This window comes from Protopterus annectens, chromosome 1.part1, assembly GCF_019279795.1.
Source record: "Protopterus annectens isolate FY-2018-M chromosome 1.part1, PAN1.0, whole genome shotgun sequence".
NCBI classification, from domain to species: Eukaryota; Metazoa; Chordata; order Ceratodontiformes; family Protopteridae; genus Protopterus; species Protopterus annectens.
In genome coordinates, this window is record NC_056726.1 from 1,695,609,228 (window position 1) to 1,695,622,522 (window position 13,295).

The following is a 13,295-nucleotide window of genomic DNA, read 5'->3' on the forward strand; positions in this document are numbered from 1 at the left end:
CAATTTTGCATGTCAGTACTTCATCTACATATGTACTGCCAGCTACTCTTGAAAACTAAACTGCCTATATTGCATTACCAGGAGACCATTAAGGAGCCTAGCCCAAATTCTTATTTCCCCGATAGCACTATCTGGTTAAATGACTTATTCAATGTCACATAGTAGGTAAATGTAGGTGGAAAGATTCAATCCCCATACCCTTAACCCAGAAAGCAGTTGAATAACAAGTTGGAGCTTTCGTGTTCTGTGCCAGCTGCCAGAGAGTGGAACAGTGTTTAAATAAATACAGCAATTCATTGCAATCCAATCTTGTAGCAAAGACTGTATCATATTAATATGCAACAATGACTGCCTAACAGATATTAAAGAACAGAGAGATCTGATTATCACTCCACAAAATGTAGAGTTCATGATCTGACAAATGTCAACCTAGCTGTTCACATAGTGGTTGACATAATAGTTAAAGTGTTTACCTGCAAACACAAGGCACAAGGTTTGATTCTCACCTTTGAAGAGGAAATTGGTTAGCCTTAAAATGGCTCAACAGGTCAATTTCTAAACAGCTTGGCCTCTAAATGATGCTTGTATGGGAAATGGTATCAAAGGCCTTGGCCAGGCAAGACATTCCACGTGTACTGCATGAACATTGTCTACAGCCTCCAAAACCCTTTTAAAGAAGTTTACCAGATTAAGTATTCAGGATTTATTCAACAAATGTAAAATAAAAAATAAATACATAGATTTTGGATATTTTATTTTATGTGGTCAGTTATAGTAAGTTCCCTGGCTTTGCAGATGAGATTTGTAAGACTGATTTGACTGTAATTACCTGAGTCAGTAATTAGGTCCCCCTTAGGAAAGGACATCAACACTGCTGTACACTACTCATCAGGGACAAAACCACTAGATAAACATAAGTTAGTCGGTTTAAGGAGTTGGTCTACAAGGGCATATTTAATACCATTAATAGATCAACCAGATGTGTTGAGAAAGAAATACAAAATTATGCACAGAGGAAAGAGTAACCCAGGGAACTAGTAGTACATTGTTTAACAAGAAACAATAAGCTATGACTTAGTTAAAGAGTATACGTAGGGTAATCATCTAAGGTGAAGAAAAGTCACAATGTGTTAATACAGCAATGAAGTGCAGTGAGATACTATAATATGCAATACAAAGCAACATATTATCCTCCATTATAAGCCAGCTGGAAAGAATACACCATCTAATGTGCTGTTCGCATTGCAGGACATCTCATACATGCAAAATGATATGTAGGATAAAGACACAGTAAGATGACAGCAAAAAAGAAGTGGTTCCTTGTCTTTCGAAGTAGCCACACAAGACATATCAGAATAGTTAAAATATATGGCAGTCCTGAAAAAAAAGGCATTCATGCTCTATATACTAGTTTTATTCTATCAAATTTAGTTTAGCTAGAGTTTAACCATTTCAGTGGCTGTAAGAGAGAAATGTAATGCCAAACAGGATATCAGTCTACCATAAGATATACACATATACACAGTGCATGCACATCTGTGGACAATTTAAAAGCCATGTGTCCACTTACTGCACGTATTTGGAATTTAACAAGAAACTGATAAGGCCACATAAAACCTATGTGTACACAAGGCAGGTGTGTAGATACCACAGAGGTAACACTGTGAAAAGAATCAGACCAAGGTACTAAGTCATGTGAGGAAGCAATGTTCACTACTTTGTCACCCAAAAGAGTATTTATTTCTCAGATTTATATATCTCATGGGTGTAAATGGAGTCCAAGTAGTTCACATTAATTTAGTTTTTACCTCTTGATCTGTTAACTCTTAAAGTAATTTAGTCCCTCTCTGGCCCTTATATTGTATTTACTAGACATTAATTATCAATTGGATATATGCATTGTGGTAAAACCACAAATCACAGGCAGTTTAAAGCAGCCAATCACCTTGATTATTTTTGGGGAGGAAACTGGGTTACCCTGAGAAAATGCATGCAAACATATGAAGAATTTGCAAACATCACACAGACAGTAACCAGAGTTCAGGCTTCAACCCTTAAGCTGTTAGGCAGAGAGTTAACCACTGAGCCATTAAGTTGCAAAAATGGATACTACAGTTAAAAACATGAGGAGTATAAGAAGAGGAAGATGCATTTTGTAAAGAAAAGATGGACAGTTTGGGGGTTAATATCAGCATCAGCAAGAATTTCTTTCACTAAAAGGATGATGAATGAATGGAAGGCCTTACTGATGACGTTTTAGAATCAAAACCTGTTACATATGATAATATTAATAATGCATAGGCGAGATAAGTGCACTATATATGAAGGTATAGAAATTTTAATTGCTGTTTGTTTTATGTGGAACTGAACTTATCCAGCAGCGAAAAATGGTAGACTAGAGGAAGCAGATGGTCATTTCTGTTGTCAGAATGGAAATATGCATTCCTTTTTTTCCTAAAATAGTTGCAGCATATTTTGTTCAATATTCTGATCAAACAGACTGGCAAATAATTATGTTGCTTAAAACTGATATTTGATGTATGCTGTTGGAATTTACTATGTCTGCTTTTTTCTGTAAAACTCACGTGTGTGTGTGTGTGTGTGTGTGTGTGTGTGTGTGTGTGTGTGTGTGTGTGTATGCATGTGTGTATGTGTGTGTGTGTGTGTGTGTGTGTGTGTGTCTGTACAGTATAATTTAAAATGGCAAATAAAGTTCATGTCTATTTATGTTTGTGCATACTTGTGTTAAGATACAGTAAAAGCAAATAAAACATGTCTGTCTAATAAATAAACCAAGAAATGAACCAAAATCAAGTCCATTTAACACATGAATATGAGTACAAATTTGTTTACCTCCTAAACTACAGGTGACACAATCCTTGTTTTACTGACTTACTAATGTTTTCTGTACTTGTAGATTTCAAAGCTTTACTCAAGGAGCAGACAATTTCCTGTAATCCATTGCAATTTTCAGTAAATATTTCACAATGTTTGGGCCGTAGAATGATTGCGCTTGGATTTTTTCTCCCAAATGAAAACACACAACAAAATCATTGTTTCTACAAAGAATACTCCAATGAGCCTGGTATTGCTACTTACAATTATAATTTCACTTCATCAGACCCTAACTGTGTTGCTGTCATCTCAGTAAGTATATCACTTTATGGGATTTAAAATTGTACATGCTTGTTTGATTGCAGATTATGTTACTGAATTGGTATTTTTTGTCTGTTCCATCATCTAAAGAAGATTCAATGGTTTAAGTAAATTTGGAAACTATTCGCCCTTCAGTCTCTTTGAAGGGTTACGAAAATCTGCATTCTAAGTAACTATATTGCATTTCTTAATTTCTTATTTGAGAATCATTAACATCCCATGGTTATGTAAGCAAATTTTGCCATCAGGTAAATGAGAATGTGTTTATACTTTGAAACAGATAAGACAGTCCTGTCAGACATACTCTGTCAGCTGCAGATTGTATTTAAACATCTGAGTTTCTGATCATTTAGTTTCAGTACAACCAGGCTATTTCATATACGTAGTTTGAATACAACCATTATTTATTTCCTCCGACCATGGGTACAGGCAACTGAGTACATCTACTAAATTCCAAGTAAAATAATATTTATTACCTTTGTTTTATGCATTCTGTTTCATTTATCTGTCCCCTATTTATGTTTATGTACTCAACTAAAGACTTATTTATTAACACATCATCTCACTGGCATTTTGCCACCCTCTTTCATTGCTGTTACTAAGTCAAGAAATATGTTCTTGGAACATTTTATCTGATTCTGCTGAAAATATACCAATATCACATGTATTATTTTGGGGGCAATTAAGTCCTACTGAGCTAAATGCCCTTTACAAGAGTAACTTGAATAATAAACTCTAAGTGAGAGCAATGTCCAGAACAGTAACAACTGTACTTGTTCATATAATAACAGTGCAACAGACAGAGAAACACACAAACTCAGACATGACAACCAATGACACTTCTCTGATATGACTGTATAAAGCAAATGCAGACTACTAACATTTTACAGCAAGGGTGATTTTGCACATCTGAGATAATAAATGTGGTAACCAGACAGATTTTTTTGCCTTATAAATAATAAGTTACAGACCTCTGTTCATATATTCAGATTTCACACCTGTTAAAGTAAAATTATAATAAGAAATACAATAACAAACCAAATAATATTTTTGTCAACATCAGTTACTAATTTAGCCAGTGTATAGCCACTGAAACATTTCATTAAATATTGTTAATAATACTAATATATATATATATATATATATATATATATATATATATATATATATAAACAGATATATCTTAGTAAGCACGTCTTTTTTGTAACAGTTTTAAATTTTGGGTGCACCTCAAGACATTACACACTTGTGTTAAGTACAGTGCACTTGTAAAACAAACAGAATATGTTCAACAGTGTATCCAAAACACAAAGTTGTTGCTAAATTTAACATGTTATCTTGCCAGTTGATTAAATGGATGTATGCATGGCAGTAAACTGGGCAATTCTTTTCAATGCAATTGTAAATGAAACTGCTGAAGATCTTGGAGCAATATGTTTTTTTTTTTTTTGCTGAGATCATGAATTATGTAACATAGCTGATACACTTAGAAGTATAGAAAGGATTGAAAGGGATTTAGGCAAATTTGAAGACCTATCTGAAGCATAGATGCAATAACTTTGAAAAGAGTGTACATCTGGAATGGAAGTAACAGGAATAAAAAACATGAGGAAGTAACTTGGTGGTGGTATGGACAAAGGATGGTCTGAAAATATGCAGGCAGTGTAATAAAGTAGCAACAATGGTGTAATAATACTAGCATTGCCAGATCAGATGGCAGTATTGTTCTCTCTAGCAGCCCATACATCACATTGCAAAGATACTCCTCTAGACTCCCTCACCACACACACACACATACACACACACACACACACACACACACACACACACACACACACACACACACACACACACACACACACACACACACACATAATCACCAAGTTACCCCTAACACAACTGATCTCACTTGCAGAAATACACATCCAATTACCCACAAGCATAATCTAATATACACCTGCATGAACAAATACATCCAGACTATTGATTCCTTACCTACCTAATGCTACAACCCAGGCAGAGAAACACTTCCACATCCATTGATGCAGCTTCATTCACTCACTCCCCTACAGACATGCACACACATCTACACACACACACACACACACACACACACACACACACACACACACACACACACACACACACACACACACACACACACACACACACACACACACACGCTAACACTTCCCCTGACTACACTTCTTCACTGAACTTACTTGTACTGTGGCTTTTTCCATACTAGTGGATTTGTCACTGCTGTCATTTGATAGTGTTGACTTTTATCTCCAACAGTGAAAATTTATACAATGAGTGATTTTTGGAATAATTCAGCAGTATAAACCAAGAACCACTGGCATATCCAGTGGACAATATATGGCTACTTAGCATTAACTGCTGCCCCAGATTGCTGTATAAACATGGAGCTCTACCAGTGAGACCATGTTTTGTGCTGAGGTTCCCATTAGTAGGAAACCTCAATATTAGGGTGTTCTATGAATTGGAAAGATTTACTGAAAGGGAGGTTGCACTTGCACAGAAGTGTCCATGCACCTCCTGAAGGCAGATCATGTGGCACTCACAGCAGTGTGACAGAGGTCGGGACACATTCCCTAGTAGCAGTATGATGCTGTATCAGTGTCTTTGCTCTTCTTACTAGCCATGGACATGAGCTGGGTTAAGCCTGGACATAGCTAAGGTCAATCTAATGACAAAAAACTATAAATACTATGATACCAGTGTGTGATCATGCTAATAATGGGTTAGTATGTACAGTAAATTAAACAAATGCTGTTAAAGTATTTGACATTCATGGAGGTATGAAGCAAATAGAATCATGTTTCTTGGCCAGAAATACAAACAGGGTTTGGTAAGATAGTTTGTTTTGCTGTGTAGCACATGATATAACACAATACATGATAACAGGCAAATGTTCTTTTTACTGTAAAGACCTGTCGAAGTGGCAGAAAAATAGTAATCCTATTGAGTGACTCCTTGAAGTGGAATATGGAGGAGAACAAGCAAGTGAATAGGCCTACATATATTTCCCTCTACCAAACTTGGTGAAAATGTGGGAACAACCACCGACCCATACATTACAGTGTATGAATACAAAAAAGATCGGAACATAGGGCTAAAAGCCTAAAGGTGCAAGAATTTAGCTAAGGATATAGAAAGAAGAAGAATTCACATAATTTAGTTAAATATGTTAGCATACATCTATAACAGGGCAGCTTACACAGTATTATAACGTCAACCTAAAGGAGAAAAAGCAGAAAGCCCTAAAAATGGAGAATTCTAAGGTGTGTCTAGATGCTTTGAATGATAAAAATGTAACATTCAGAAATACATCATTAGAATAATTACAAGTAAATTGCAGTGAACAGTATCTGGTCAGAGTGCTAGACCCATTTCTGTTAGTGTAAGACAGAAACCTCAAATAATGGAAGATGCTAGGTAACCTTAAGCTTTAAGTATGGAAAAAGTTAAAGTAGAAAACCCTTTGCAGAAGGACAGCAACCCAAAGAAAAGAAAGACATTGAGAGTGTGACATACCTGTCAACTGTCCTGATTTTCACAGAATGTTCAGATTTTTGCCTCATATTTTGTTCTGTTCTTCATAAAATCTGTGTTCTTCTAGCAAATTGCTGGGGTGATCTGAGGATTGAAGTCACTAAATAATGACATACATTTGAGTTTAAGACTCCATATTCTTCAGAGAAATGCATGGCAATACAAATCTATTTATTGCAGCAACTTTTCAAGTTTGTAAATTTAACATTAAAATATGTCCCTATTTTTGGGACTTTGTTCCCCCGTTATGTCAAGCTTTGTCTAGATTTCTTGAGCTAAGAGGTTGAGAGGTATGGAGTGTCACATTCAGCCATTCAGAGCAGATAGTGAGTCACATAAAGAAGGAAAAAAATGAAATGGTTGTGTATACTAATTGACAAAAATACCCCAAAGAGAACCTTAACGATATTCTTGTTGAGCCTAAATACAGGAATATTCTACAAAAGAAATTAGGTTCATTGAATCAGGATCATAAAGGAAGGTGGTAAGGAAAACCAAATAAGGTGGGGATAGCAACTGGTATTCTTTGGTGTATGTATAAAAGAAGGTCAGCAGTCTAAATTTTAATAAGGCCCAAAGGAACACAGCAAAGGAAACTGTACTTAAACTTATAGAAGAAGAAGCTGAGCAAGATATTTGGACTTTTTATACTCACTCCGAGTTACAAAATCATTCATTGTACAGAGTAAATAAAAAGAGAAAGGAAGTAATATTTTAACTGTTGGTACCCAGGCCTTCTTAAGATCTAGTGATGATAATGGGTGATAACCATTTCCTAGGATACATTGGAAGGCTAACTAACATAACATTTTTGGTTCATAGGTAGGTACTAGGCTATCTGCCCGAAGGCATTTATAAGCCTAGGCAGAATGTGTTGGCTTTCGCCACCCCCTTAGATTAGTTCAGTGTGCCTCTGTCCAGCACAGCCACGGAAGTGATCCCCGGGGTAAACTTTCTGTTTCCCATCCACTCATCAAGGTTTCTCTTGAAGAGTGTTAGCGAGGAGCTCTGCCTAATGTAGATTGGGATCTTGTTCCAAAGCATGGGAAGTCTCTGGGACAGGAATCTATCCCTCCTGCATGTCCTATTTATTGTTGTAGTGAGGTTTAGATCCCTAGAGCATGTGGCTTGAGGAGATAAGGTTTTCTTTAGGTGGAGCATGTCCATCAATTCTGGGTTGGACATGGCCTTGTATGTAAGGAAGAGATCAGATCACCTCTGAGTCGGCAATATGCAACCAAGTACAGCTGGAGTTTCTTCAGTCGAGCTGCATAGGGCATCTGTTTGAGGCCACTGATCCTCTTGGTGAGGTACTTCAGTGATCTTTCCAGCTGTTGCAGGTGTCTTGTAAGGTACATCCCAAATGGGGCGTTGTACTCTATGATGGGTCTGATGAGTGATGAGTAGAGGGGCACAATAACCTCTTTTGATCTTGATGCAAACCCTTTTGTGATTAGGTGGGCCACATAGAAGGATTTTTTAACCACTTTGGCAATGTGATTATCAAAGGAGAGATTACTATCTACTTGGGTCCCCAGATCCCTTATTACGTTTTCCATATTTAGGGGGCTGCCACCTATGTGGTAGTTTGTGTGTACTTTGTTTTTTCCAAAGGGGATGACTATGCACTTTTTGGCATTTAGCTTGAGGCCATGATTTTGACACCAGGTATCTGTCTCATTGACACCCTTTTGGAGGATGTCTGTGTCAGCCAGACAGTCAATTATAACCCCTAGTTTGCAGTCGTCTATGAACTTGGTCAGCCATAGTCCTCCTGTGCTTGCCTGTACCTCTGAGAAGTATATGCTGAACAGGAGAGGTCCTAGGACTGAGCTCTAGGGAACACCACTTGTAACTGGTTTAGAGTCAGACCTAGCACCTGCAACTCTCACCATGTGGGTTCTGTCCATGAGCCAATTGGCAACCCATCTTGTGACATAGGGGTTTATGTTCAGGCTGGTGAGCTTGTCTATAATACCAGAATGGGGAATGGTGTTGATGGCCTTTGTGAGGTCTAGGTATGCTGTGTGTACCACCTTTCCCTTTTCTATAACCTTGGTAACTGACTCAAAGAAGTCCACCAGGTTTAGGAGGCATGATCTGCTCTTAACAAAGCTGAACTGGATAGGGTCCAGTGTTTGGAGATTCCCAATGTCTCTGTTAATGAGTTCCATAGCTTTGCAGACCAAGCTAGTCAGGCTTATAGGGTGATAGTTCCCGGGGTCTGTTGTCGCTCCACCTTTGTGGAGTGGAATAACTGTGTCTGTGCTCCACTCTATGGGTACGTAGCCTGTGGAGAGGCTGAGTTTGAACAGTGTGTTTAGGTGAGGGTTTAGTTCATCTTTGAGCTCATGTAGGATGCAACCTGGGACATCGTCCAGTCCCACTGATACTGTGTTTTTGGCTTTGGAGAGGGCTGTTTTAACCTGAGTGTCTGTGATTTCAGGGGCTCTACATTCTTCTTGTATGGTTATGGGCCCTTTTAGGGGTGAGAGGGGGGTGAAGTTTCCACTGAACCTGTCTGCCAGGATGTTGGCAATATCAGTTGGTTCAGTGTATTTTGTGCCATTCTGCATTAACTGCGAACAGATCTGAGCATTGCCACTTAGATTCTTGACATAGCTAAAGAATGCCTTGTGGTTATCTTTGGAGTCCTTGGCAATTTTTCTTTCAAAGCTCACCTTGGACAATTTTACGAGGAATCTTAGTTTCTTGCTGATACTGATTAGGGATGTCTTCCCTTCTTGAGATTTTACTCTTTTCTGTACTAGTTTCCTCCTTCTATTGTATAGCTTGTTTATGGCAGGGGTCCACTGGACTGGTTTCCTTTTCTTGGAGGAGTGAGTCTTGATTTTGCTTGGGATGCCACGATCCATGCATTCTTGTAGGTGCCCATAGAATGCATTAGTAAAGGATTTTGCAGCTTGGACAGTGCTGTCCTTTAGCATGGGGGCTTTGTAACTTTTCACCTCGGTCTTAAGTAACATGAAGTTTGCTTTTGAAATGTTTTTCTCGGTGGTTTTCTTGTCCGGGGGTGGTGGTTGAATGTGGATATCCAAAGTGATTTGTTTATGGTCAGATCTAACCCGCGAGGGGTTGACCTCTGGTGTGGAACACCGGTCACCCATGTTGGTGATGACCAGGTCCAATATGTTGTCACCTCTGGTGTGAGTGCTGACCAGTTAATCCAGGGTAATAATTAATGGCAATAACTGAAGAAGGTTGAGAAGATCAGTGCTGAATGCCTTGCATGCTAGAAGTCAGCAAAAGGGGAAGTAGTGACATCCTGATGTCATTGCACTGCACACTCCATCAAGTAGGGAAAGTAATCAACTGCGGTGAGAATTTTATATATGTATATATGTATGTAAGTAGTATGTATGTATCTATTCATTTATTTATATTTGTTTACCAGGGTAGTGCGTTGATCTCAGTGGACCATTTGCAGGTGCAGTCCCATGAATAGGATCACATGAGAAAGAAAAAAAAAAACATATTTACAAATATAAGGATATGCTCAAAAATATTACATATTTACAGATGAAAAATATGCTACAACATTTAATTCATTAAGTAGTCTGCGATGTTAAAACATGGATGAACAATGGTTTATGCTACAGGAATAGCAGAATATCATTATACAGAGAGGTATTATGAGATTATAAGAGGCAGGGGCAAACAGTTGCATGAAACGATACCATGAGAAGAAATGATGAGAGAAGCATGCAGAGGAACAAGAGTAGAAAGGAGAGGAAGTGTGAAAGATGCAAAGAGAAGAGGGACGCAGGATGAATGAGAGGCAGTAAGTGAGGGGATGACAAGATGAGCTAAGGAAGGATGAAACAGGGAGAAAGGGGTGTGAGAGAGCTGTAGGGCTCATGTAAGGTGACCTGTGTGAGTGCAGCTGCATTTTGTTTGGGTGAAGAGGTGTTCTTTGAACAGTTGTTCGAAGCATGAGTACTTTTGGATGTCCCTGATTAAGAAAGGAATAGAGTCCCATAGTTTAAGTGCTGGAATGGAGAATGCATGGTCAGTGCAATGATGTTTAGTTTTTGGAGTTAGTAGGGTGGTTTGAGATTGAGAAATACCCCTTTGAATATATGTGAGGGTTTTAGTCAAACGTTTATGAGTGAGAAGGAAGATATCACAGGAGAGTTTGTGAATTAGTCATCTTAGTAGGAGCTTGACTTACATTTATAATGTGAGTCGCTTAGCTTTAGCAAATGTTAGGAAATGGTGTTCATTAATGAGGGAGTTTGCAATAAACCAACACATTTTATTGGAGATGGTTTGCAAGGTGGTGATATTTTTCTTTCAGGCTGCAAATATTATGGGTAATACATTTTCAAGATGAGAGAGGAGTATTCCTTTGCCTATGGCTGCTTTGGCTGGCTTTCACAGAAGAAATGAAAGCTTGTTTGCCCGCAACAGTATTGTGCTGATCTTTTTGCGTGTGTTTTGAATGTGTTATTTAAAGTTAAGAGATTGGTATAGCCAAATTGTGTGATTGAAGGGATGGGTTAGTTTCTGTGGTGGTACTGTTAACATTTTTAATACTAAAGACACTTTGTGTTCTATTTTTTTTTTTTTTTTCAAAATACCATTGCTTTTGTTTTTGTGTAATGGAGATAATCTTGGAGCTGAGTTTGTATAATACAGTGCCATTTGTTTGACCTGTAGATGACATGTGACATGTGGGGTAGGAGGGTGGCCTAATGGTTAAGGTGTTTGCCTTATGAACACAAGGTGCAGGGTTTGATTCTCACAAGAGGTAATTGGCTGAGCTTAAAATGGCTCGCAAGAGCAATTAGCTTAGTATGAACCTATGAACCTATTAAAGGTATCTGAGGCTTATCAGATGGAAGTTTGTTGATAAATACAAAAAATGTCACAGGGGATAAAATGGAGCCCTGGTGAACTCCTTTCTTTTTTTATTTCCAATGTCCATAACAGATATAATGTGATTGTTGCGATTACATTTTATCTAGTAGTTTTTCAAGCTTCAACCAAGTTAATTTCTTATGTGTTATTTTAGCAGTTCTTTCTGAAATAGTTTGCAACTCCCTATTACATACAAGTTTAGCTAATAGTAAAAATTTTGTAAATGATAGGATTTTTTTACACTTCCAATTTGACATAATGATTTTTCTTGCAATTGCAAGCAAGGACCAAAGAAGGTGCACCTGTATTTTGGGGATATGTGTTGGTATCAGTGCATTAAACAGTAATAATGAGTCAGATATTTCACACTTGTCCAATCACAATGCTTTTCTGACATTTCTGATCTCTGTCCAAAATGGAGTCACTATTTTGCATGTAAGAAACATTACCCAATCTGCACAAAGTATTTCCTCACATCTCCAACATTTATTAACACTATTTTTTTATATCAAGTCCATCTTATGTGGGATAGTAAAGCTCCTATGGATGTATTTCTAAGTGAAGATTTTCCAAGAAGGGGATGATGTTGTGCTACTAACTGATTTAAATACTAATTCTTTATCACTATCTGAAAAAATGGATTTGTTTATTCCCTCTGTGAAAATCCATAAGTAGTCCTTTGAGATTTGCATATTGGTTCTTAAAGATTTATATATACTTGACAATTATAGAATATTTTTAACGTGCAAAGTGTTTATTTCACAAAGAAGAGAAAGTATTTTAGGTAAAGGTGTTGTGCTGGTGATATGGCATTTTTTGAATTCATTAACTGTCTATTCTGTAAATATGTGTATGTTCAACCAGTTGTTGTGCTTTATGTTATACCTGACCATAAGAGAACATGGTTCATGGATATTATTATTGCAGAGAAACCGGTGCAAGAAAACTAAGCCATTTTCTTCCATTACTTTTATTTTAGATACATTGAAAGAGTCCAGACATGTCTTCGTGTATGCTATGGGAAATATTAAAAATATTAAGCTTTTTGTCATATGATTTTTGTTTATCTTTTTAAAATGATCTAATATATAATTAGTGAAAAGAGAATGTTTTTTATTCTTATTGGTATTGTAGAAATGTTCTTTGACAACAAGGAAGATTTTTTTTTTATTTTCTGAGAACATATTATTGCCAATATTTGTATCTATGTCAGATAATAAGATACTTACATGGAGATTTTTCCAATTAGAACTATATTTGAAGTTTAACCATTGGCTCATCACATTAAGTATGGTTGATTCCGCATAAAATTCTAAATTTTCTTAAGAGGAGAGGTTTCAGATGTGATAGTGCCCACTTTCCCCTTGAAGGATTTATTGGTGAAAAAATCTACAAACCAAAGTTTTGCATTGTCTCTAATGCCTATTTCAGTTAGCCTGACAAATAGTACGTTATGGTACGTTAGATCAAAAGCACTTGTGAGGTCAGTGAAGACAGCTCCTGTCAGGTTGCCTTTGTCTATATTGGACACAATGTCATCTATGAGGGAGTAGAAAGCTGTTATGGTTCTGCATCCAAGCCAGAATCCTTGTTGTTTTCTGGAGAGAAGATGGTATTGATATAAACAGGTGATAATTTGGTTGCAGATAAATTTTATAGTATTTTACCTAAAATGGGAAGTA

The 13,295-nt window shown here is 37.2% G+C and overlaps 1 protein-coding gene across 1 annotated transcript in view; it reads left to right on the top strand.

Annotated features, from left to right (window-relative positions):
- The window catches only part of LOC122816608 (pancreatic secretory granule membrane major glycoprotein GP2-like), a 262,678-nt gene that overhangs the window by 186,581 nt on the left and 62,802 nt on the right, over positions 1-13,295 (top strand). The window contains exon 4 of the mRNA XM_044089515.1: positions 2,918-3,147. Coding sequence (XP_043945450.1) covers positions 2,918-3,147 — 230 coding nt within the window. The remainder of the gene's footprint in view (positions 1-2,917; positions 3,148-13,295) is intronic.